This window comes from Dermacentor variabilis, chromosome 10 (genome assembly GCF_050947875.1).
Source record: "Dermacentor variabilis isolate Ectoservices chromosome 10, ASM5094787v1, whole genome shotgun sequence".
Classification (NCBI taxonomy): Eukaryota; Metazoa; Arthropoda; class Arachnida; order Ixodida; family Ixodidae; genus Dermacentor; species Dermacentor variabilis.
In genome coordinates, this window is record NC_134577.1 from 1,048,106 (window position 1) to 1,075,981 (window position 27,876).

Consider the following 27,876-nt stretch of genomic DNA (forward strand, 5'->3'; position numbering starts at 1 on the left):
AGTATATAGCCATGGCCTACATACATATTATAGTGGTTTTATTTTCTGTTACGGCATTCCCACATGTCACATGAAGCCCTTGCTAGACAGACACTGCCTCTCCCCTCACTGTCTGCAATTATACACCTTTCTGCCTAAATCAGTACGCACAGTATGAGGTAGTCTGCCACAGGATGGTGCTGAGTGGCTCGTGCCATTGGAGTGCGTGAATGAAGGCCGCTCTGAGGACGCGCATTTCTCGCTCCGCAGGCATGATGGCAGCCACAAGCAGTGGTCCACCAGTTGCTTGTACTCCTTGCGTACCTGGGTACAGGGCAACTATCAACAACAATTTTCAAAGCCTGCACACGTACAAAACATACAGACCATGTCTACTGTACGTAGGCATGTGCATTGGTTGTGAATACATTTTGTAGTTTTAACTGAACTGTAGAAATGATAAGCTAGAGGGCAATAGTGGAGCCGAACCCACAACCTCCGCATTACGTGTGTTGCACTACTAATTGGGCTATGACAGCAGCTGCTCCCACGTAATAATCATGGGGTATTTATGTGTGCAAGACTTTGGGAGTGTTACCCTCAGTGCCACTTAAGGCCCTGGTGATGGACGTGGACATCCTTTTTTGACCGATGGCATCATGCAGTATGTGAACTTTCTTTAGGAGCAGGCAGCTGACCAATAAACCCTCGTATGCTGCCTGAAGGCTTCAACCTGCTGGTGTTGAGACTCTTACAATGCTGTTAGCCACAACCATATGAAGCCAATAGATAACAGATAGGACTGGTGACATTGGTCAATGAGGTCTGGTGCAGACTCTTCGGAATGTGTACTAGTTAATAATGAGCTAATTGCTAGTTAATAATTACTTAACCCTTCCCACATTACCAGCAACTTCACTATCACAGTCTAGTTACTTGAGCAACTCTATGTAGTCTTACACAGGGATGCATGCTGTCCCCTCTGGGGCTACAAGTGTGGCCGTCTGACTGCTTTCAGCAGACCACAAGCTTTTCGCACTGTGGTCACACAATTGGTGGCTGGAACCTTTTATGGACGAGGTGGTATCAAAAAGTTCACGGACTGGGTCTACAGAATGGTTTATTGTTTCATAGATCAGCTTAGGTTTAGTGTGCTATGAAGCAGTCCCTGAGGAACTGACTGCATCTGTTGCAGCGCATTTGCCAGTCTTCTAAAACTTTCTTGATGTTGTTTTGCATGAAGTTGTTGAGGACCTTCTGCACTTCTCCTTGTATGATGTCGATCGTGTCAAAGCAATGCCCTTTGAGCTTCAACTTCATTTTTAGAAACAAGGCAATGTCACAAGGGGCCAGGCCGGGTGAGTAGGAAGGATGGGGTACAATTGCCATGGTGTTCTTTGTCGAAAAAAATGAGTACTCCTGAGGGAGGTGTGACTGGGCACATTGTCATGATGCAACAGCTAGTTTCTGTTGCACCAAAGTTCAGGTTGTTTTCACAGGCGCCGTTTTGTAGTCGTCACGGGATGTCACAGTAGAAATCTGAATTAACAGTCTGCCCTTTAGGAAGAAATTCGCTGTGGACTACCCCTTTTTGCAACAAAGTGATGAGCATGGTTTTGGTAGCATTCCTTACTTCCCTTGCTTTTTTGGTCTCGGTGAACTTGGACTCTTCCATCGGGAAGATTGCTGCTTCGTTTCAGTGGTCATACCTGTAAACACACGGTTCATCAGCAGTGATGACTGTCGATGAAGGTTGCGTCACGTGCAGTGGCATGAAGCTCCATGCACACATCAACATGCTGTTGCTTCTTGTTGGCAGTCAAGACTCAGTGAATGAAGTGAGTGGCAATGTGGTGTATTTGCAGATTTTCATTAAGGACTGCTTTCCACTGCACGTAACCAATTTCTACCATTTCACACAGTTCATCAATGGTACGGTGACAATCATCTCGAATCAATTCTGCAATTTTCGTAACATTTGCTTGGTGTTGCACTAGTTTGCGGCTGTCCTGAACGCTTGCCAGCTTCCAATGATCGAGATTTGACTGCCCTTGAACCACAAATGTTACCCAAAACACTGGCAGCGTCCCGTAACAGCATCACTGTATGCCTGATGAAGCATTTTCAGAGTTTCCGTGGTGGATTTACCAAACTTCACGCAAAATTTCATGCAAGTCTGCTGCTTATGTTCTTCGTTCATTTTTCAATACTTTTTCTGACACTTTATAACTCTAGAGCACGTGGTCAGTGAATGACTTCTCCTATTATCCCTGCCACTTGATACATCTACTTGTGTGATATGCTACGTATAACGGCACAAGCATTTACTTTTCTTATTTCCCACATAATGACACAAGTCAGGGAACTTTCGGATAACACCTTGTACATTGTCATGTCTTGACATACATACAGCTTCGTCCATTTCTTGTGACACAGGATGCATATGTAGTCATGTAAACAAGGGTACATGTGCTTTCACTGGCTTTCATAGCAGCATTCAAGCTCGCACTGCTGTAGTGAATGTTGGTCAAGGTGAGCACTGCAGCCACCCACTGTGGTGTCTCAGTGACTCACAGGACTGTGCTGCTGAACACAGGTTTGATGATGCTCAGCTGCAGTGGCTGCATTTGGTGGGGTCACATGAAATGCAAAAACGCTGATATGCTCAGATGCATGTTAGGTGGTCACAATTCATACAGAGCAGTCCATACATAACATGCTTCTATTTGTAAAGCTTTAGCAAACAGCAGTGCAAATTTAGTATGTGTAAGGAAGAAGTACGCCGTGCAGAGCTCCTCAGCCGGATCGCCAGCGCTACTGAAGTGGGGCTCGGGCTAGACGCTGTGTGTCGGGTTAAGCCTACGCTGTTGCATCTTCCTGTCAGCGTCCTTCGTGTTGTCGACAGTTGTGTTGGACTTCTTTGCCATATATGCTACATTCTAATTTTCACTAGGCATATTTTTTTGGCGTTTTCTGGTCTCTCCATGGCTCAACATAACTGAACTTCGTTCTAGTGAAGTTGCATCTAATATTTGTTAAAAGCATACTGATATTGTCAAAAAACGTTTGTGATTAGGGCTATACGAAATAAACGTTAACATGATGCCTCTGATGGGACAACAAAAGGTCTCCTGTCACTTTTGACGGCCCACTGATTCATCTTTACAACTTATTGTGCGCAAACAAACGGGGATGAAGAATAGAAGAAACACAAGGACGAGCGCTTTCTTCTATTCTTCGTCCCTGTTTGTTTGCGCACAATAAGTTGTAAAGATGAATTTGTTCCAACTAGGCCGACTCGCAGTCTTGCTTCGGCCCACTGATGTTGTGTCTACATCTAGCACTTCAACTATGCTATAGTGCGAACATGCTTTTCACCATTGTTATATATGCAACCATGCAATTCAGGTGATAGCACAAGATCAACACATTGGCTCACTGGCTGCGCTCCAGCCAAGTGAAGCCATTGGCCAAAGCACACATGTGCATCAAGAATGTGTTGTTTCAAGTTGCTCTTGCTGGATACTTTGTGCTACCAGAACTCATATTTTGTGTGCCAGGTAAACAAATAATTGTTCCACTGCAAATGATATTGTCTCAATCGGATTTGGATTTTTGGTTTCATTATAGTAGCAGAATATTCACATGGCCAACTCCATTTTAAGTTTACTTCGTTATGTCCATGCTTGTTATATCAATTTTCAATTGTACTTATTTTTCAGTTACTATAGCCTTAAAGTTATAAAGATATTGCAAAAAGGTGGGTACGAAGGGTAGTGCAACTTTTAACAAGAAAAATTTTATGAGCAGAAGAGAAATACTACAGGAAAATATGTATTGAGCTTCATGACAACCATGCAAGTAGAAAGCATAAGACAATATAAACAAGGGACAGAAAAATTTGGAGGATGCTTAACCTTTGTCTTTAAGAGTGGAACGTGATAGCATTCAAAGATCCCTGGCTGCTTTTCACACTTTCCCGGCAACTGCAGCGTACGTAACCATACTGTTTACCAGGAAACGCTCGTGGTGAACTCTATGCACGAAGGCGGGCTCTCTGGTTGAAACGTGGCCTCTTGCATGGGCCACAATGCGCCGGAGGCGAGTGCCATCAGGAAGTGTTTAAAGGAAGTGGACGCACCGCTCCATGGACTTAAGATATTTATGCACCGGCGTGCGCAAATGGCGGACGCCGTCTCCGGTCTATGCATTGTAGAAATGCTGGAAAAGGGGTTTGTTTGAATTGCCGTGTAACAGAATTATGTTTTCTCGTATATTCAAATAACAATCCGAGAGCGTCCATGTCTGCAGGTTGTGTGTAAGTCGTAGTTGACGATTTTTCCACGCATTTTAGCTTGAGAAATTCGATTAGTTTAGTCAATTCCTTGCATCACAGAAAAGACATGGGTATGCATGCCGAAACAACGTCTGACACTGGATGCTGAAATCATATTTTCTGCGACATGGGCTTCTTAATGCTATCGCATTAAAGTTCTAAATAAGTACTGCAGTTGTAGTCGCTTTTAAGCAAAAGGAAAAGTGAGGGCCAATGGGTTTAATTTCAGTGACAGGTCATGTTGGAAACATCGTAAAGAAAGGTACAGCAAGAAATGTGTTTGGTGGTGCTGGACAGTAGCCATCAGAAGGACCCTGCACATGGGGCTGTACTATTGAGAATGAATAATGTGTGGCAACTATCAGATTTAATTTCTCTAAAATTGTTGGCTTTTTCCCAATAGGTAGTAATTTGTGATATTCTTGTCATGAGTAGCCAGTGTAGCCTGCCTATGAACCTTACAGCAGGCAGCATGAGCACATCAACAGGGTGAAAAAAATAATGGCAGGAACAATCTATGATGTTTATCTAAGTTAATTTCAAAACATTTCTGAATACTAGAAAGATGCGAATGTAATGTAATAAAATTTTTTGCTCCTGAACCTCTTCTTTCATGGGTGGTATGGTACTGGTCTCTTCTTTTGACTTTTGCACTGCTGCTGCTGCTGCTGTTTCCTTGCACGCCATGTCGGGGGCGGTTCAGAGTGTAGGTATACATGACAGAAGCGTGGCTGACATGATAGGGGACGGGAGAAACTTGTTTAGACCTTTGCACTGAATAAAATGTGCACAGAGCCCTCTGGAGCTTCCTGGGCGTCACCACGATACCCTCTTAATGACAGTAATTATCCGTGACCCCTTGCAAAAGCATTGCAAAAACTGCAGTACTTACATTTCTACTGACGTGCAACAATTCACAGGGGAGATATGTAGAATGGTAGAGAGGAGGGGGGAGAGGAGGCAGAGGAGGCAGAGAATGGGCAGAATTGACGCAGCCTCGAAACTCATGGCCCTCTTTGCTTAAAACTCGCATACATGGGGAGAAGGCAGGAGAGAGAAAATGCGATGTGAGGAGGCGAGGAAACACCACTACTTGGGTGCCTTGATGCATGTGCTCCCAAGGTACACTAGCTACTACAATAGGCACGACAGCGATTGCGACAAAATGGATAAATTTAAGTTTTAAGGTATGGTACGGTACATTCCTGCTATTCCTGAAAAAATAAACACCATGCAAATTTGTCAAGGGGACAATTGATGCACGGTGTGCAGACTCAAAGCCGTCTTAAAGCATTGTTGCATCTAGGCAACATCATAGCACCACAGAGTCTAGGCGGTGCACTTCAATTCAAAACTTCTGTGCCCACCGTGATAACTTTGCACCTATAGCATTGCTTGAGGTTGAGGGTTCGATGCCGACTACAGCAGCCACATTTTGATGGGGGGTGAAATTCAAAAAACACATGTACTCAGGTTTAGGTGCTCGTTAAAAAAATCCCAGGGGGTCAAAACTAATCCATAATCTGTCACTACGACGTACCTCATAATCCGATTGTGGTTTTGGCACGTACAGTCCCATAATTCAAGTAAAGTTAACACTTCTGCCCCGATGCAATGTGCCGCATGAGGCAATGACAGTACTAATCTTCTCGGAGGTCACGAACAATGGCACACAATGCCTCAAGCAGACACGTCTCACAGTGTGGTCTGTGTACTACAAATACAAATGGCAATGGTGCATGCAAGGTAACATTTGCCATCAGGTCACCACTTTTGTATTGCATTAAACGCTATATAAATAATACATTAGCCATCAACACCACTATTAATTATTGCCAATCAACGTAAACAGCACAGAAAACTACGATTGCGTTGATTCCCACAGTGCATGGGATCCGTATAATTTTTAATGAGAAACTGCAACAAGATTCCATGTCACCCAAACTGTACTTGCTATGTCTTTGTTCGCTACATGCAGCCGTGACGCTATGTGAGTGTGCCTGCACTTTTTATGAGAAACTGCTGTGAGATGCTATGTCTCTGCAAGTGCAGTTTCATCTCTTTTTTACGAACAACTCGTGCAGATGGTTTAAATTTATTGATATATTCAAGGCCTGTGCACATAACCTAATGGTTAAAACACTTGGCTGTTGAGCATGGTGTCACTGCATGGTTCAATACGTGCCACCACCAAACCATGGTCTTTTTTTTTTTTATGTGTGAGCCATTCTATTCGAGCCCAGATCAGGTCAGAATTGGCTTTTCTGGTGCAAGTAGGCAAGTAAATGCTTGGCATTTAGAAATCTCAACTGAGAATCATACATGTTTGTTCCAGCCTTTAAACAGTAACACTGAAACAATGGAAGCCAGTATCACAAAAATTAAAGTGGAAGAAACAAGAGGCACACAGAACATATTATAACTGGTTCAGTTGTGGGAGCAGCACTATAAAAGCAACTTACAAAATGTAGAACAAGCCATGGCAAAACACTGACTGCGCTCTGCAACAGATTCTACCAATAGTGGCGCTGTTTGCAAATGCCGTGGTGGCACCGGACGATAGCTATACGGGGCAACAAATGGCTGCCACTTACTGAACCTTATTGCTAAAAGCTCTGTAGGTCCTGCTGGCATCACACAGGTGGAACATAATGGACTCCATTGGTAATTGTACACTCTAAATAGAACCATTAGGGCCCTGATAACTTACTTAGAGTGCCCCACCCCCCCAAGTCTCACTGGACCAATATAAGTGTTCTACTGGTGCTTTAAGCAAAGCAATGTTTGCAAAAGCACTCACCTTGTCATTCCTGAGGCAGTGGAACACAAAGATGAAAAGGCCCTGTAAGCTGTTCAGGAATGTGAAGAGGTATGCCATTACCACAGATTCAGCATTGAGGTAAAGCAGCCCAAATCCCCACGTCAGACCTAGCAATACCACAAGTACTGCAGCACTGCGAATCCAAACACTGCAAAAGAGCAGAAGACATGTCCCATCAACTCTAAGAAAGGAAAACGAAAGGCAGTTTTCATTTCAAGTAGTCAAATCTACACACCTTGGTGTTACAATAAATATTAAAGATTTGTTGGATCAGTGCTAAAATTCAATATACTGAAGACACAATGTCAAGGCTAAAAATTCCAGCTATCACTACCACAATCACTATCACTATCACTACCACTATCACTATCACTACCAAGGGGGAAAGCAAAGGTGAAGCAGTGTTGATGAAAGCATAGGCGTGCACAAGGTCACCCATAAAGGAGGGGGGGCAAGGCCCATTACTGCCCACCTCTTCTCAAAGTGAAAAAAAAAAAAATAACTTAGCTGCATTAAAGTTGATTGAAGCTACACACACTCGGCCAGGTGTGATGCACCTGTAGCAGAAAGGTAGCCAAGGTGGTAGCTGGTGTCTCGGTTGTAAAAAAAGCTTTGCGGGGAAGCCTATTTCACAACCTTTGCAAGTTATTCATTTGCACCCCTGCCATCCTCCTCCTTTTCTTTTGCACCTGCCTATAGAGGAAGGCACAATACACTCAAGAACATCACAGCCTTTTGCATGTAGCTTCAAAAGGACCTATGTTGCAAGTACTAAATAATAACCGAAGTGCAAAAAAGGGAAAGTATGTGCATTTGGGCAGTATCACTGTGTTGCCCACCTGAGGTTTGCCATATTGGACTGCTCTTTATTCTTGATTGAGCTGGCTAGGCTGGAATGACGGCACATCATGTACACAGCAATGCTGAGAAACACCAGATTTGCCTGTAAAGATGGACAAGAGAAAAAAAGAATGCATCAATTCGTGCAGTGGTATATGTGCATGAGTGTCTCAACAGAGTTGACTCTAACTAAAACAATTAGCTCATTTATAGTCAACTTATCATCAGCTGCAAGATCCAGCTGATCCAACACCATAAACTGGTTCAATTGTGGTACTGTTCATTGGCTGTATATTGGTAAAAACATCTGAACACTTTCTAAGGTTGAAGCTTGGGCGAGTTAGTATGGCATACTTACTTGAGAAAAGTGCAGTGAATCACGTAACATAAAATAATGTAACATGTAACACCACATACACAGACTGCTCTATGTGTGTGTGTGCATGTTCTTCTTTTTTGGTATTAGGCGATTCAATGTGCTTTCTTCTAGCAAGTTCATCTTCTTCCAGAAAGTTTGTTTCAATTTTCCTCTTACAATGAGGAACCTAGATTTGATAGAAAGTTAATTGAGTAGTTTTAGTAAATTTTGATCACAACTGCCACATCTCACTTGTCTGATGTCAGCCATTTGTGACATTATGACTCCGAAAGAGGTCTAATTAAGGAAGCATTTTAGTTAACATCTTTGTTGATATGCCTGGTATATACAAGACTGCTTGCACAATGTAAGCAGGATTTCAAATATGAATTATCAGTTAATGTGATGACCTTCACTTAAAGGGGCCCTGAAACTTTTTTATCTAATTCAAGAAATGCATTTGAACTTAAACTAGACTATTTCAGAAATACTTTGCAGCAACAAATACTTCAGTGTGTTCAGTTCAGAGTTAATGGCAATAAAAGATCACCCTGGATCCCCTTTGCAGTGATCCCACTCCTTCTTCAATGCCTTGCACTGCGAAGGCTATGGTGGAGTGGGACGTGCAGTTCAAGTTTGAAACAGAACGTTAAATAATTGAAGCATATTTTATAAGGAAGGCAAGTGACAAGTGTGTCAGCTGTTTGTCTTTGGCACTGCACAAAAAAGAATCAACATTTCCTTTGAGGCATCTAGGCACGTGAACTGATTGATCATACAATTGTATGCATGAACCGATTGACTTACACAATCTTTTGCATGATGATGTGTGCATGATGTATCTGATGCGCAGTGCACAAAATAGATCATTTGAAATTAACGCCAGTTGGAAGTTCAGCGCCCGTTCTGTCGTATGTGCTCCTTTCGTCTTCATTTTTAGCGTGCTTTTATAGAACCCCTTCTTGGTTATGTCCGCTATCAGCCAATAGCAGCCATCTCTTGGGAATCTTGCATATGACGATATATGCAAGCCACCGGCAGCTTCAAAGAGGGTCAGGAGAAGGTGTCATGTGAAAAGAGAGCATGAGAGAAATATGCGACTTTGTACTTTGCCTGTGAGATCCACACATCACACGACTATAAAATTTGGCCGAGATATTCAAAGCAGCACATGCTATCCACGGACTTCACTTTTTCACCATGCTCGAGGGGTGGCTCAGGACCCTTTTAAGTACAGACTAACCAATAAGGGCTCAATTCTGCGTACAAAGAGTGGAGTAAATTTTCCTCACATGATGCAAGCATTGCCTGCACTACCACTGTGCCCTACCCTTACCACTGATGTGATGTTTTGCACATTACCACTGCATTGTTGGGCACTCCATACAATAAGCTGTCCAGTGTACAAATGAAAACAGGTACCACAAGAATTAGTTGTTGGTTCCTAAAAAAAAATAAAGAAAAGAAACTCATCTTGGTCTGGGATGGACCAACCCTGACAAACCCTGCACAAACCATCTTTCTGGGTTCACCCCTCCGGCACATCAAATCAGGTTAGGTTTTATACTATTTCACACAACAATATTCCAAACTCTGTATATTTTTGTGTGAAATAAAATACAACCTAAATTTTGCATGGCAAGTCTGAAATAACTCATAGAACTGATCTGCCATATTCTGCGTCTCTGTGCTTTAGTTGTTGATTGCCTGTGTTCTTGAATTCCACAAGCAGCTCTGGTAAGCGCTTTCTTCTTGTATGCTTGTTTTTATCCCCGTCCCAGTACTTTTTTTAACACACTTCCTATTCCCATCACACTTGCACAACACCACTTGCTCTGAGGGCTCACCAAAAGAATGGCAACCACAGGGCCGATGAAGCTGAGTATGAAGTAGTTGTCGGCACGGAGCCAGCAATGTTGTGGCGTCCCATAGCTTGCTGGGTCAATGGCGGCTGCCACAGCCACCACGACAGCAGGCATGCCATATGCGAGTGCATAGTACCAGCCGAGACGAGACTTTTCCGAGTCGAATACCTCGATGAGCATCACGTAAAGCTGGAAGCCTTCAAGAAACATCCACAGAAAGGCAGCCAGAAAGAAGTAGTGCAGCAGGCCTGCGACAACGCCACACAAGGTGCGCTGTGCTGTCTGGGAGATGCCAGCCACGAACACCACCTCAGCCACCAGCAGGCACACACACAGATTCTTGTGGATCACCATTCGCTCGCTCTCCAGGCTCCTGCCATGGTGAAAACCATATCTGTTAAGGTTGACCATTCATTAGCAAGTTGCATTTCTTTTGTGCAAACCATGTCTTGTTGATGCCATAGATTTAGTGGACCTTTAAAGCTGCTGTTTATTTTATTTCTTTTTACTTAAGAAGCAATGAAGTGCCTATAAACATAATCTTCTACTCTATGATGAACCAAGATATGCGAGTTCACAGAGCAAATTCAGGGGCAGACATGAAACTGCTGACTTCAAGTAAAGGTTTTATTCAAAAAGGGACGTAAATATACGAAATGACATTCAAAGCAAAGATGCTAGGTGCAGGCTTAAACACGTTCATGAATTTTCTCCAATAAAGGTGGCATGCTCACACAGTGAAGATCTAACCTAGCTATTTCTGCTGCTGCGGTGGTGAACCAGGTGACATTATCTCTGCTCTGCAACAAGAAAGCTTGTCTAAAGACAAGCGCTTGCACACACAAAAGTGGGAGTGTAAAACTAGCCAACTGTCACATGCTTTCTTTACATTGTTGCACTACTCTTCGTTTGTGCAATTCAGAGAGTGCATGAACTTGAAAAAGGGGGTACCAGCGAAACACAAAGGACGCACACACAAGGAAAAGGTGTTAGACACGGACGAGAGTGCCTTGTTTGCCCCGAATAATATTTGCCACAGGGAACATGATTTCAATGTGCAACACCTGCTATGCATTGTAAAAAATTTTTTTGCCATTTCTTGCAACCTCGCATTTCGTCAGTCACTGGAGCTTAGACAATGTGCACAAGACTGGAAGAAGCCCCTTAGCATTGGCACATTCAGCACTTGGGGCTCGTCAATAATGTGCACTACAAAACAAGCAGCAAGTGTAAAGGAAACACGATTGTGTGCATTCCTTGTATTCATCTGTTTAGTGCTTCAGCATACCATTTTTAGGTTGTGCAAAATGTTATGCAAGGTGCAAGTCATCCTTTTCTAGTTGAAGTATTGGTGTGATCACGTGAACTAAGGTAATTTTTTTGTGACATAAACGTGCAGGGAGTACCAGCTCACAAGAGATGAGCATGCTCCCGAAAGAAAGCTGTTTATCATAAACAGGCAGTTTTCTCAGAGCATCTTGAATCATTGTTCCTGAATTTGGTTTAGTTTGTGCATCACACCTTTGCTTTCAGAGTCATGTCTGGGTGTGTGTATTTGTGCTTCATCTCAAATAAAATTAATTGTTGAAGTTAGTGCTTGTGCTGTGTCCTTCCTGCCCACCCCTGCATTTTTTCTATAAGCCACTGACGCAAACTGTCCAGGTTGCTGCCGCATTATGTTTGCCGATTTCGGCGCTTCTGAAGACCAATCCTTGTTCACATCTAACCTTTTATTTATAATGTATTAAACTGGTACAGCCCTTTCAAGATGTCTGCTTCATTAGAAAAGTGAGCCCTCAGCAGCACAGGTGCTAACTGCCGTCGAAGTGAGCTACTGAATGTAAATTCTTCCTCACGTTTGCACAGAGCCCATAAAGCATTCGCTAATTTGAGTAGACAAAACAGCATCAAAGTGCAAGTTTTCAAGAACACGGCCAAAGATCCTTTTAAACATATGCAGAACCACAACATCTTATACGGCACTGAACTCGTGCTACCCATCTCCAAGTGGTCAGTATAGTGCAATGATTGAAGCAGTCTCCTGAAGAAGAGTCATTAAAGAACTGCTTGTGAGCAACGAAGCAAACCATACAAAGGTCACTCACACGACAAAAACTGAATGAAAACCGAAGGTAACTTTAAGAGCGGTCCCCAGGGAGAGCTGTTCAGAGAAGAGTTGCGCTCCTCCGCTTCAGTTAGTTAACGTTTCTGTTAATTTGTGCACCATAGCTTCGACTTCGACATCTTTGTCCATTGTCCTTTGTCCGACACTATTGACTTAGCGAAGCATAATTGCATCATTGGTCTACAGTCGAAACCTACGATAACGAAATCCCACAACAATGAAATATTTTCATATCCCTGGCGAATGCCCATGAGATTCAATGTATTTCGTACCTCTCAGCAACGAAATGTCATCATCATCAGCATCATCATCATCAGCCTGGTTACGCCCACTGCAGGGCAAAGGCCTCTCCCATATTTCTCCAACAGCCCCGATCATGTACTAATTGTGGCCATGCCGTCCCTGCAAACTTCTTAATCTCATCCGCCCACCTAACTTTCTGCCGCCCCCTGCTACGCTTCCCTTCCCTTGGAATCCAGTCCGTAACCTTTACTTTACTTACTAGTAAACTTTACTTTACTTTACTTTACTTACTAGTAGTAAGTAAACATTACTTTAGTTTTCTGCAGATTAATTTTTAGACCCACTCTTCTGCTTTGCCTCTCCAGGTCAGTGAGCATGCATTGCAACGAAATGTCACTGTACTACAATCCCGCATCAATGAAATTTGTCGGGGTGTAACCCCGCATATTACCTACTCGTGTTGGGTTAGCAGGCTCCAATATGTGCTCAAATGCATTGTTTTGCACTAAAATTGCGTAAACTGCCACCACATTACACTTGCGTGGGTGCCGCCATTTTTGTTTACAAGAACAACCAAGCGCTGGAAGCAATCACATGCGTTGAAAACACGTCATGGCCACCATCTAGTCTGTTGATTGCCCGTTTGAAGCGCATGCATATTGCTACTGACATGTGATGACGGTTTTACGCACCTACTAGGCGGGATCGTAGATTGTTGTTCGTAATGCACATTCAGTTTGCCTTCCCCGCAGCTGACGACTGGGCGTGGCCTAGGTCAATTGCGTGAGGCGGAACTGAGCACAAACTGAATGCACATTTCTAACAACGATCGCCGATCATGGCAGTGCACTGCGTAATGCGCGCCTCGGTGAGAAAAATGCAGCAAAAACAAGGAAACCCTCGCCCCACCGACATGGAATTGTTTATGTCTTTTGAGATGGCAGTCACAGCATGGAGTGCCACGCTTCGGGCCGTGATTGAGCGATCGTCCAGGAATATGCATCCCTTGCATCAAGAACGCTGGTTTTGGTGCCACCTGACAGGCATCGCATGCGGACTCGGCACCGAACGTAGTTTTGGCCAAAGGGGCCGTAATTGCGATCATTTGCCTTCGGGTACACGAGATACGATCACTTTTGCGTTCGGCACCAGACGTGTCGGCGCCTAAGGGCGACAGCGTGCGCTGGAGAAATGCTACTGCATGCGCTGTTGCTCTGCTTCCGGTGCTGAGTTACACAAAATCTCACAAAAGTGATCATATCTCTGAAAGCAATTGACCGAGAATATTGCTCCACAACAGTGCTGCCATTGCTGATCGACGCATGCGGCGCACTTTGTACTGTCGACAATGCGGTTCTATATCCTCGAGCAAAGCTTGCAAAAGTAAGCTAACGGAATTTAGACGGTAAAGTTTTGTTCTGTGATGCATTACCTATCTGTGCTGTCCCTTTTTGCAACAACGAAATTCTTGCGAAAGCGAATTTTTTCGTGTTCCCTACTGACATCGTTATTGCGAGGTTCAACTGTATCCACAAGAAGCCCACGTTGTCATGGTATTACGTAGGGAAGTACTGAATAGAATGCATTTTTCTTCTGGTAAAAGCATGCATCAACGGCATGAAAGCAGATGCGGCAGTTGTTGTGGCAGTGACAACTCCGCCAAACTGTGCTAGCTGTGCCTGGCCAAGCACACTGCATCGCAACACACACAGAACGAGTGTTGAAGTGAGGGAAGTGTGCATGAGGCTGTTCAGTGTGCTTATGCACAATTTATCCTAATGTGAAACATGCCAAAACTATAGAGATACGTCGGACCATACATTCCTGAAAAAGTAAATGCCACGTCTGTCACATACCTGTAAAAATGAAGTTGAAATGATATGTTGTATGTACCTTTAGTCACAGCCATAACAGTTATGCTATATTTTGAAAAGTGTGAGATTTAAGCTAACATAGAATCACATGGTGCACACTTAGTTGAAGGAAAATTTGTCCAACTCTGGGATTTGAACCTGGGACCAGGATGATTTATTTCTTCTACCGAAGAGTGCTTTCTGAGAAACCAGTAGGGCTTTCCTTTGCAGCTTCTTGCTACAGTTTGGGTGGGTGAGTTCCTCTTTCATTAACCTTCCTCCCCCTTGCAGGCTTCTGCAGAGGTGATTTGCCATATGATATGTACATATACAGTATCTCTAGTTCTATGTTGTCCTTTTGATGTCCTACTGTAAGGTCGATGAGAGCTAACGCTTTCTGCTTGGACATAACACATCAAGTCTAAATAACACAAAGATGGCAGTGTGTACGTTTCTGAAGCAAACACAAGCGCTGACCTGAAGAACTGGAATGTGATTATGGTGAGGATGAGGCAGACAATGGATACGAAACAGCCAGCATAGGTGATCACTTGAAGAGCCACTTCATTTGAATGCGTGAGCTGTCAAAAGAAAGAAAGTAACAAAGAATCAAGTACAAAAAGACAAAACAGAGCATTGTGAAAAAAAAGACGTCTTGCAATCAGTCTTGCAGTGCAGAAATTTGGACAAGCATGCACAAGGACGCAGCCCATGCTCACCTGGAAGTGCAGCATAAATCTAGAGTAAAACTCATGATTGTTTGCAGACACTGTGGCTGGTTTGTGCTAGATCATATTGAAAAAAAAGAACTGACAGTGTACGTGACTAAACAGGGAGTGGCATTATAGGAGTACTGGAACAAACTTGGTTAAAACATGTTGGTGAGCTAGTTTGTTTGAGTCCATGATAGAGTGTGCAAGCGACACTGAACGAGGACATAGAAAGAAACAGGTGCACTTTGCCTGTCTGAGGCACTGAGTGCTGCCTCTGTGTATCTGTTTCTTTCTACATCCTCGTTCAGTCGCGCTTACACACACTATACTGGGAAAAAAATTTTTAGGCTCCATTTTGTATACTTAATAAGTAGCTATGCTGATCCAATAAGCATGGTAAAGAAACTCATTTGCTCCAGTATGCGAAGATTGTTTAGTTATATGCTCCTATGTTATGACCAGTGGCTGTTTTGATTTCGATGCCAACTTCGTGCCTGTGACATATGAGGGATGCTTGGAAATGTGAGCACAAAGACTTGTAATGCATGCTGGCGCACCGTCCACCGTGCTAGCTGTGCTCCTGTTTTGTCTGCTAGTTTGGGGGAAATCTGTGTGTTGCTACACCACCATGTTACTTCATAGGGCAGAAGTCAACTACACAGTATGGTCCTGGCATTAGAGAGTTTTAGCATATTTACAAACTTCTTACCGCTTGGGGTTTACTGGGTAACCAGGGGGGCAACAACACTGGTAGTGACATCTGGTGACACAGTTGCAAACCAAAGAGCCCACAAAACTAACACTGCAATTTACATATTCTACCTAACTGCCACTGTAAAGCATCGGTAGCAACATAATTGTTAACTTGATGCATTTTTATGACTTCCCTTCAATAAAACTCACTTGACAAAAAAAAAATCGGAACCATTGTAGTTGGACAAATCATCACAAGGTGGTGTTGCCAGCTTTGCTACTGCCAGCCCCAACCCCAGTAACCTGGGGATGTATTCTCGGACAGTAACTTTTGGAGATATCACTTTCAGCACATGCTGTTTGGCTTGTTCAGCAAAACTGGTTGTGCTAATCAGTTGCTTCAGCAAAGCCGTCCAAATCATCCAATGTGTCTTGTACAACATCGTGCGAAAGTGACAGTGAAATTTTTGTGCTGTCAGTGCAAGACACTCTATGCAAGCAGTCCTGAAATGCCTTCTGAACGGTGAGACAAGCCAATGACACAGCACATCACGGAAATCAATTAATGAAACTTGTTACATAATATTGTGTGCAAATGGGATCTAAGCTGATGACTAGATTGATAGGTGGTGCACTTCAGATTCTTCACTTGAATGAACTTCAGAATTTGTGCCGAGCTTGTTCCAAAGTTCATTCCACGCTGCATTGGCTATTGATACTTTACAGATGATACCAATAAGCTAACAGCAATGAAATCTACCAGTTATTTCGAGTCTAAATTTTATGTATCTATTTATTTGAAAGGAAATCATTTTTATTTCTTAAAAACAAGCAGAAACAGTCACTGGGCACATAATGAAGTGGACAGAATGGAAAATAAGGTTGTGATGTCGACAGATCTATGCTAAAGTCTCTGATTAGAATGCCAAGAGGAACACCCTGCATGGCCTCCTGTGCAAGCCAGAGCACAAAATTTTGCCATTATAGTAAGATTTCGTTTTTCTGGAGCTTGCTGCTATTGTATCAGACCGATTCCAAATTTATTTTCAATATTACCAAAAACCTTACAAGTGCTCATGGCAATAATAGTCAATCCAGTAGTCAATTAATCAATTTATAGATAACCTTTTTAGTGCCAGTGGTCGAGGACAGAAGGTAGACGTTGATAACACAATGCACTAACTTCAATGTTAGAGTACCAACTTGCCAACATACAGTAATCAATCAATTGTTTATTTAACATACCCAGGAACAACCATAAGGTACAAGTGCTGGCGCACGAGTAAAGAAAGTAATTAAAGATAGAAATACAAAAAACACATAAGTACACGAAATTCAACCGACAACTGTGAGAAGGCCTAGGTTACGATCAAGAAAAGACAAGCTGAATTCACAACAGAAAGCTGTAGAAAAATACAAAGGATGAGTGAGGGTCAATAAAAAAATTCAGAGCCATCGCAACCTGTGAAAGTGGATGACCGCGGAGCTGTATATAACTATACAAAAAGTAAATGTTGACCATGACCATACAGGGCTTGGCCCGAGCAAGCAGTATCGTTTAGGGTAAATTGCCCATTTTGACATGCGTCATACCGGCCACCTTGCCTGTGCGCAAACACACTTGTCGTTGGACCTGTATTCGAGGTACACATCAACTGCTCTAGCGTTGTGTACGTCTCCCACACCCTGTAGGGCAACATTCGTGTTGAACGCATTGACGTCCTTATTGGAGTAGAAGAGCTGCACAGCACCACCGGGTGCAACAACCAAGGCTTGATAGGTGCTGAAAAATCGACTCTCAATGATGCGCACCTCTTTCGGTTGGAGGGCCCTCCCATCCCCAATTTTCATAAGGATTGCTGAGAATGCGGTGTCCTTTTGACGCACAACCTGCTGCAACAGGAAGTAGGAGAGATGCCCGATTTCGTCAGATATGGGCCAACTCTGGTGCGGTGCTTCCTGTATCGAAAGCAGTTGGATGTATGTTATGTGTGTGGCAAGCTTGGACATCGGGCGGACGTCTGCCCAGCCCCCGATTGTTTTGAATGCCGAGGATGCGGGGCTCAGAACCCTGAAGAGGATCACAACTGTGTGCCTTGTTGCAAGCTTTGTGGCGGACGACACCTGACCGCGGATAAACAATGCAGACAACGATACCAGCTTCCCTACGTCGTGCGTGTTCGACGACAGGAGAGAGCCAGGGCGGAGCTAACGGCGGAACAAGAGGCAGCCGAGATGGTGCAGCTGGTGAGCGCCCGCCAACGCTCTAAGGGACGCTCGCGCTCTAGGAGCCGCTCCAGGTCGAGGCAACGGCCATCTTCTGGGACTCGTACGACCAGGAGCCGATCCGTTTCTATGGAGGCGCGGGTGCGCTTTCCTGCAGCTGGTGGCGGCGGCGGCGCAGCTGGGAGCCAGACCACCTGGGCTGACAAGGTCAAGGGTGGCATCAGCGCCGGCCGAGCGCCCGAGCAGCGCCAGGAGCATGTGGATGGTAATAAGGATAGGGATAGGATTGCGCAATTGGAGAGAGAGAATCGTAGTTTAAAAGCAGCCATTGACGGGCTTATCAAAGAGATAGCTGAACTTAGGAATGGCTTACCTTCCGGTAACAACGATAGCTTAAGACAGACTGGGAAACATGATGACTCTGTTGAGGTACCAAGGTCTGTGGAGGTCGCAGAACAGAACATGGCGGACGAAGAGACGCCTGCTCCGAAAAAGAGGGCCTTATCCTCGACCGTACGGATTCAGGGTAAAGTCGGTTCCGAGCTTAAAGCAATGATGGCGACATTGCAAGAAAGTGTAAATCAGATCATTAGTAGACTGGAGCGGATAGAAGAACGGGAAAATATCACGGATCAGAGATTAGGCAAAATTGAAATATATCTAAACGAGACAGTGGTCCCTGTTATGGAGCGGGAGTGCACTCGGCCGCTAGCCCAGCAGGGTAAGTCGCCGAGTGGACTTGAGCTCAAAACTAGTTCACCAAATTTCCGTGGTCAAGATGGCTCTATTAAATAGTTCATTTAGTATTTGGCAGTGGAATTGTAGAGGGTTCAATCATAATAAGGCGTCTCTGCAGCAGTTTGTTAGAACGCATGGTGTCAAGCCTCAAGTTATCATGTTACAGGAAACACTGACGTCTAACGTGACCTTAACGAATTTCAAAGCGGAAGTTAAGGATAATGAACAGGGCAGAGGACTCGCTATTCTCATTAATAGGAGGTTGGCGTATATTAGACATGATCTTCACATGGCAGATTGCAAGATTGAATATATTATGGTGGAAGTAATCTTAGGTCGGCAAAGGTCATGTCAGAGGAGCGTTTACCTGCTTAACCTGTACAGTAGCCCCCGGGACACGAAGCAGAGTTTCAAATCTCTCTTGACCAAGGCAACCAATCTGGCTAAGGATGCACCGTTGCTTATTGGAGGGGACTTCAATGCACCATATCATGTGTGGAAGTATGTTTATAGCACTATTAAGGGGGAGAGACTATGGCAGCAGGCACTAGACTTGAATTTAACTCTGATTACAGACCCCTCGTATCCCACCAGATGTGGCACGTCGACATGTAGAGATTCGACACCTGATCTCACTTTTGTTCAGGGGGTGGTGGATTCGTCCAGGTCCAATTCTAATAAAGATTTTGGTAGCGATCATTACATACTTATGATTACTTTGGCAGTGGCTAATAAAAAGGAGCGCACATTCAGGATGGTTGACTGGGATGCATTTAGGAAAAGAAGAGCGCAGAGAATCGATGATGAAGGAAATGAGTTGACCTTGGAACAGTGGACTAGTCAGCTGAAAAGTGACGTTGAGGCGTCCACTAAAAAGGTTCAGACCGATATTGACACGGAACACATGGATAGTCGCCTGGCACATTTGTTGGAAGCAAAGCAGTCGATGTTAGCGAGATGGAAGGGTCAGAGATTAAATAGAAGGCTTAGAAAGCGTATAGCAGTGGTTAATCAGGAAATTCAAGACCATTGTCGGGTACTGTGCAAGCAGCAATGGGATGAAGTGTGCAATTCTATTGATGGTCGGATTAAGAGGGGAGGCGCATGGAGTTTGCTCAGACATTTACTAGATGAGACAAACACTAAGTCTAATCAGAGGACTGTGATAGGTAAGCTGGTCCATCAGGCGTGTCGGGACTCCACGGAGCAGGAGTTGCTAAAGGATTTGGCTCAGAGATACCTTCCTTTGGAGACCTGGCACGATACACCTGATGTGGTTTTGGAATATAGTTGAGACGAAAATGCAGCTATGGACGCGGAATTTACTGAAAGTGATATCAGGATGGCGCTGCAGAATCTTAATGGTCGATCGGCATCAGGGCCGGATGGCATTACGAATAAAATGCTACGGAATTTAGACGATGGGTCAATTGAGTTCCTTACGCGGCAGATCAATTGCCTATGGAAGGAAGGCTCTTTCCCGGAAGAGTGGAAACTGGCAACTACTGTTCTGATACCCAAACCGGGCAAGGCCATAGGGCTTGAAAATCTCAGACCCATTTCCCTGACGTCGTGTTTGGGAAAAGTCGCTGAGCATGCCATTTTAAATAGGCTAACGCGTTATGTTGAGGGCAATGGGGTCTTTCCGCATTCGATGATAGGATTTCGGCCCGGCCTCTCGACTCAGGATGCTATGATCAGGATTAAGCATCAGATCCTTGACCGGCGAACAAGGGATACTAAGGCACTAATTGGACTTGATGTGGAAAAAGCTTTCGATAAAATCCGACATTCTTTCATTCTACGGGTGCTATCGGACTTGAATATGGGGCAGCGGCTTTTCAATTTTGTCAAGGCTTTCCTTACGGATAGAAAGACATGTCTCAGGTTTGGGGAGATAAAATCGGAAGTCGTTAAATTGGGTTTCTGTGGTACTCCGCAGGGATCCGTACTCTCGCCTATGTTATTCAATCTGGCGATGTCGAAGTTGGCTAATAGACTGGACACTGTCCAGGATATTGGCTATTCTATCTACGCGGATGACATTACTATATGGAGTGTCGGTGGTAGTGATGGAGAGCTTGAGGCTAGGCTGCAGCAGGTGGTAACGCTTACGGAGGAGTACCTGGGTCTCATGGGGCTCAAGTGCTCCACTAAAAAGTCGGAGTTGTTGATCTTCAAATCTAAGAAGCTAGGTCGTAGGCCGAGGGGTTGGGTACCGGAAGTTGAGCCTTGCATTAAAATTCATACTAGGGAAGGGTCGGTGATACCCAAAGTTGAAGCAATCAGGGTCCTGGGTTTTGTACTTGAAGCGAACGGATCGAACATTAGAACCATTCAGCGTATTACCAAGAAAACGGAGGAGGCCATAGGACTTATAAGAAGGATCTCTAATAGGCATAGGGGTTTAGGAGAAGAAGGTGCGATGCGCTTAGTTCACGCATTTATTATGTGTCATTTCTCGTATGTGGCAGCTATGCTAAATTGGAATAGGGGGGAGAAAAATAAATTGGAAGCATTAATCAGAAAAGCCATCAAGGCTGTGCTTGGTCTGCCTATGACTACGTCAAACGATATGTTGTTACGACTGGGTTTGCATAATACTTTAGATGAAATTGCTGAGGCTCAACGTACCGCACAGAGGGAGCGGTTGCTAGGTACACCAGCGGGTAGGTATATATTACAGTCAATTGAAGAATCGGTGGCTGTGTCGCACGATAGGGCGCCCCTACACGAGTTGAACGTGAACCTTAGGGCAAATATCATGGTTCGTCCATTTCCGCGGAATGTGCACCCCGTGCACAATGTAGGGAGGCGGGTCGCGAGAGCTAGGGCTTTGTTGCGAGAGGCAAAGGATCAGGAGGAGGAGTCTGCGTTTGTTGACGCCGCATGGATTAATGGTAAAAATGCTTATTCGGTGGTGGTAGTAGATGGCAAAGGGAGCGTTATAAATGCTGCTTCCATTTATACCAAAGACCCGGGGGTTGCTGAACAGGTGGCTATTGCTCTAGTACTAATTGATTCTAGAAGAGTTTTGGTGTTTAGCGACTCGTGATCTGAGATTACAGCCTTCTCGAGAGGACTTGTTGCGGAACCGGCTAACAGACTGCTGCAGGGTCGGGATATCACTTCGCATACCGTTACTTGGTTCCCGGCGCACGTGGGGACAGTGGAGGGAGCCCCGCGTAACCTCAACGAGGTGGCGCACAGGGAGGCACGAGGATTAGTGTGCCGTGTACTCCCTGAAGGGGCTGGATCTCCCGCTCCTGAGTACAGGGACCAACTGTTAACCTACAACGAAATCACCAAGCACTATTACTTAGGGCGCAGGGCATTCCCGTTGCCACATCCTCAATTAAGTAGGTCGCAGGCGGTTACATTAAGGCTTCTGCAGACACGGACGTACCCTCATCATGAATAAAATTAATCCGGACTGCGGGGTTTCAGTCTACTGTAGTAAGTGTGGGGGTTTGCTCGATTTACAACACATGCTGTGGCGCTGCTTGGCGTTGGCCGGTGATGGTTCTCGAGGTGAACAGTGGTGGCAGCGAATGCTGCACAGTGAAGTGCTGGCGGACCAACTCAGGGCTGTCCAGAGGGCCCGTGTGATGGCAGAGGGGCTCGGCCTCTCTGTACCGACGTGGGAGCGGCCCGCATCAGTCCCAGACTGATCCCTCAGGACCTAAATAAAGTTCTTCATACCATACCATACCACTTCACCTCTAGGCTGAACACCTTCTTGCGACCACAGGCACGCCTAACGACCTTATTAGCACGAACCAGGGACAGTTGCCATGGATTGCCACACATTATGATGTCCAGACCGCTGAACGACTCATTGTACTTGTATGTGATCTGTACATCATTTGCCTATAGAGTCATACCCCCTACAGGCTCCTACCACCTTAAGCAATGGCTCATACCTCTATAAACGCAGCGCACATGATGATAGTTTTTGTACACGCACGTCATGAAATGCTGAAAACTAGCCTAAGAGAGCTCCACTGTAAAACTAATTAATCAATCCAGCCTTTAGATTTTGTGGCCAGGAAAATCCATGAGGTTTTGATACTGGCACACAGGTAATCGAACGAAAAGATAATGTACGGCTCAAAAAACGAAAAGGATACAAAGGCACAGGGATATGAGGTAAAGAAAAAGAAGGAAAATATGCATGTACAGAAAAGCCATTTGGGCGCAATACTGAGAAAGAAGGGACAAGGAATGTTGTTAAAACAAGCTCTTATTTATTGACATAATAATACTAATAATAATAATAATAATAATAATAATAATAATAATAATAATAATAATAATGTAATGAAGAAAGGAAGAGAATGACATCCCGGGCTCAGCGATCATCATCAAGAGTGAAGGGCATGACACTGGCGCTCGAACACTGCCATCTTGTTCTCCCTATGTACTATTCCGAGCTACCGCCCGTTTGTTGGACTCGTACAATAAATCTCTTTACAATAATAATAATAATAATAACCCGCCGTGGTTGTTCAGTGGCTATGGTGTTAGGCTGCTGAGCACGAGGTCGCGGGATCGAATCCCGGCCACGGCGGATGCATTTCGATGGGGGCGAAATGCGAAAACACCCGTGTACTTAGATTTAGATGCACATTAAAGAACCCCAGGTGGTCTAAATTTCCAGAGTCCTCCACTATGGCGTGCCTCATAATCAGAAAGTGGTTTTGGCACGTAAAACCCCATATATTATTATTATTAATAATAATAATAACACAAAAGGTTTGAAGATGCACACACACATAAAAAAATTAGTTGACTCTGGTATTAGCTCCTTCAGAACGGCGGCAGCAAGCTTCCATTCCCGTTTATTCCTCAATGCGTAGGTCATTTCTGTTCTTGTCCGCCTTCCGCCACTCGTTCACCTCAAGGACCATTCGAAGCATCTTGGTCAGTCGCACAGTCCACGACCGATTTTTAGAACTCCCTAGGGGCCGCGAAAACATCCGAAAAATCGGCCAGTTGGAAAAAAATAAATCCGTGTCGTTTACTGCCCTTAGGGGCTCAAACCGCCACAGGCACGTTCGAAAACGCTCTGAAGGCCTGTCGGTACATATATTAGGCATATCGATGCTCGTACTGTGACAAGAAATACCGGGTGCCTGCGTGTATAATTAAGGAATACATACTACGTTCCGTGGCCCCTTCTCACGCTTGTTATGCTTCACTGCAATACTTTTGCGTAAGCTTCACCAAGAAACATTTCTGTACAGAGGCAAAGCTGACTTTCGGGAACCGGCATTATACAATGCACCGTGGTTTCCAAGCTTCGAAGCCAATCGCGAGGATCGCAAAGGCGGAGTCCGTACCATTGCTGACAGCAGCGAATTCTTTCGATAAAAAACACGGTACCCAACGGCAAGAAGCTGCATAGCGAACGTCGCCGCATTGGTGGTTACGGCTGCCAGCGGATCTGCGTGCGAGAGCGCCGGTTCGAGGCGGCGAGGTAATCAAAATGGCAGCGGTGGTGGCTTTTATTAATGCCGTGTCGGACCTGGGGTCACGGCAAAACGTCCGGAAATTCGGACGGCGAAGAGTTCTTGCGTCGGAAATTTCACACGTTTTTATACGTTGACTCTATGGGGTACGTGGCGGGGCCGCGAAGCCGTCCAAATTATCGGGAATCCGGAAAGTTTGACTGTGCACTGGCAACTCCTCCTGCCGACGACAGGGCATCAAAGACGATTCATTACGATTCCTGTCTGTTACTCGATCCAGCATTACCGCGACTTTCGACCCTTTCAATAAAACTGCCGCTAATTTTCCCTGATAGAGGCCCATGCAAATCCCTGAGTTTTCCCTGACTTTTTCCAGACTACTCAAAATCCCTGAGAATTCCCGGTTTTCCCGGTTGGTAGGCACCCTAAGATGTAGTTGGGCCACTTTCTGTGACAGAGACAGGGTACCGGTAGATACTAACTATATATGTTACGCCCAGCCACGAAGTTTCCAGCAGCGCTTGCGCTGCATGAGGTGACGTTGGAGAGTGTTTTAGATTCGCTATTGTTGATCTTTTTCTGAGTCGGCTTCTGTTCCGTGATCAAGGCAGTGTACTCACAAGTGTCCTCACCATGTCATTTCTAAAGCGATGCAGCATAAAAATAGTGCACAGCTCAATTCATCATCCATAGAGCAACAGCTTAGGAAGGTTGCATTCCGTTCTCAAGCGCATTCTTAGAGGATGTTGTTATGAAAATAAGCGCGACTGGGATATAACTGGGATGCACGCCTACAAGCGGCATTTTTTGCTTTGCGGTCAGTATCGCATGAATCCACTGGTTTCAGCCCCGCCAAGTTGGTTTACGGAAGGGCACTGCGCTCACCTTTGCAAATGGTGCGGGAAACGTGGCAAAGGTGCAGAGAAGACACTACCGTGGTGGAGTTTGTTTTGAATCTGCTGGAGCATCTGTGTAATGCTAAAGAACTTGTGGAGACCAGCATGAAGTCAGTTCAGGCTTGATCTAAAGTGTACTATGATAGGACCGCCCGTCAGAGTTCGTTTCGTATCGGTGACAAGGTAATGTTACCAAGAGCCTCAAGGCAAAACAAGCTCTAAGTACAGTGAGAAGGACCCACTGAAGTGGTTGCAAAGCTCTCTGATGCCAACTATGTGCGCACCTCTGCGCACCTCTTTACGCACCTCTTTACGGAAACGTAAAGAGGTGCGCATTTATCATTGTAACCTAATGAAACCTTATGTGCCAAGAAAGGCAATGGCAAATATGACTCTAAACCTTCTTGAAGAGATGGAGGACAACCTGGTTTGTCTGAGTGGAGGGGGAAGTAGCACTCAAGAACCCCTGAAGAGGACTGAACAGAGAGAGGAACTAAAGGAATCCCAGTTGTCCGATCTCGGCAAAATTATAGCAGAGTTTGATGAATGCCTTGTTGACAGGTCGGGTAAAACTGATTTGACTGAGCACGATATTGAGCTGACGTCTGAGGAGCCAGTGCAATCAAAGGGTTAATTATAAGATCTCTCCTAGGCAGTGAGAAATTCTTGACAGAGAAGTGAAGTGCATGCTCGAATTAGGAGTAATTAAGCCCTCCAAGAATGAATACGCTTCACCTATGATCTTGGTGGAAGCTCCAGGTAAAGACCCAAGACCCATAGTAGACTGTCAGAAATTAAATGGTCTCACCAAGGATCAAGCGTATCCAATTCCGAATATTGAGGAGAGGGTGGAACAGGTGAGTTGAGCAGCCCATGTGACTATGCTAGACCTTACTCAAGAGTACTGGCAAGTACTGCTCACTGAGTGGTACTTGCCAGTCATTACTTGCCGTAATTTGTCGTGCCAGCAGGCAGCTATCAATCGACAATGATGAGCTTCAGACTCCCCAAAATGCTTTTGTTTTTCAGATCTCATGGATAGGGTTCTGAAGGGTTGCGAAGCATTTGCCGTGCCCTACTTAAATGACATCGTAGTCTTTTCTGATTCATGGGCAAACCATCTGGTGCATCTCAGAGTGGTGCTCAGCCGTTTGCATCAAGATGGGCTCACTGTAAAGGCTGAGAAGTGTTCTCTTGCAAGGGCGATTGTGGACTACCTAGGTCACCACATAGGTCAATGCTTTAGGAAACCTAGTGAGGTGTTAAAATATTAGCAGTAGCAGACTATCCTTGACCAAAAACTAAGATGGACATTCGGGCATTTTCGGGGCTCACTGGGTATCATAATCATTACATCCGAGATTATTCAACCTTGGCAAGACCCCTGACTGATGCGTTCCATGGGACAGAAGACAAACGTAGTCTGGGATGAAAAGAAGGAAGCTGGCTTCTTAAGCCTGAAGGCGGTATTGATTAGCCGTTGGTATTGTGAGAGAATTCACAGTCCAGTGCGATGCGAGTGAGCGAGGACTAGGTGCCATTCTCTCCAAGATGGATCACGATGGTAATGAACATCCTGTAACATCCATCTGAGCCGTAAACTGAGCTCTCGTGAGATGGCATACTGTGCGTCGAAAAAAGGATGTGCATGTATTGTGTGGGCCATTCAGAAATTGCAATGCTATCTCGGGCGCACCAAATACACCGTAGAGGCAGACTATTGTCCCCTGGCCTTGCTGCAAACTGCGACATCAAAGAGCAGTCACCTCCTGAGTTGGAGCCTCATTCTACAGCAATATCATGTTGACATGAAGTACAAGAAGGGCAAATTAAATGGAACTGTGGATGCACTTAGTCACTCTTTCTAAGTGGTCCAGGGTTCCTCTTCGCCATTTCTCAAAATTGCTACTGCAGTTTCATTTGTTTGTGTGATTGTGTGTGCAGATGCGTAATGTAGCACACCTGGTTTATCACTACAAGTGAGTCCAGAGAGTTTTGAGTGCATGAATTTTACAAACAGCTACTAAAGAAAAATTGATCGTCACCCCTCTTTTGACCTCGTTTGCTCAGAGGGGGCTGAGTGCTTGCTTGCGCACGTGTTTGAGTTTCAGAGACGGCTCAAAGAATCTGGTCGCCTACATACCCGACAATGTGGCAATCGATGGCAAGTTTCTGGCATCCATCTACAGAAAATGAAGTCGTCTCTCCATGCAGCAGCAGTGACTGCTACCCTCCGTGACTATTTTGGTAGGGACAAAACTGCTATGACTGCAGCAGACAACAGCTTGTTTGTCATGTGCAGGAGTAGCACGTGAGAGCCACGTTGGGAAGATAGTCGGAGGGCAGTTGCCACACGATGCTGGGTGCTGCTATTTTCCTTTAATGAGCTCCCCTTGTTGGAGAAGAAGCTCCACAAGGGGAAGAAAGAGTTGCCACTTCAGGAGAGGCCAAGACGATGTGAAGGGCTCATGGACATTTCCCGGAAGAAAGCTGCCCCGAACTGGTTCTTGCCCTATACTGAGAAGCAACAGAGAGTAATAAATCTCCTCTCCCATTCCCACAGCCGAATCCTCTCTCAGCCTTTGCGCCAGCTGGAACTTGGTGGGCCTTCCGGTTCGATATTCCTTCTGCAACAGTGTTGTTTCTGCTTCGATTGGCTGTCATCCTGGTGGGTTGTCACCCGTGTGTGATTGGCTACTGCCAGGAGAGAGGGTTAGAA

General features: G+C 44.9%; 1 protein-coding gene across 4 annotated transcripts in view; it reads right to left on the reverse strand.

Annotated features, from left to right (window-relative positions):
• The window catches only part of LOC142559719 (latrophilin Cirl-like), a 504,865-nt gene that overhangs the window by 22,160 nt on the left and 454,829 nt on the right, over nucleotides 1-27,876 (reverse strand). The window contains exons 14-18 of one of the 4 annotated variants that reach the window (XM_075671296.1): nucleotides 14,898-15,001; nucleotides 10,182-10,572; nucleotides 7,976-8,079; nucleotides 7,116-7,284; nucleotides 151-303 (exon numbers count right to left, since the gene is read on the reverse strand). In XM_075671296.1, coding sequence (XP_075527411.1) covers nucleotides 151-303; nucleotides 7,116-7,284; nucleotides 7,976-8,079; nucleotides 10,182-10,572; nucleotides 14,898-15,001 — 921 coding nt within the window. Of the gene's footprint in view, nucleotides 1-150; nucleotides 319-7,115; nucleotides 7,285-7,975; nucleotides 8,080-10,181; nucleotides 10,594-14,897; nucleotides 15,002-27,876 lie in introns of all 4 variants that reach the window. The other 3 variants (XM_075671294.1, XM_075671293.1, XM_075671295.1) reach the window with 3 other exon arrangements.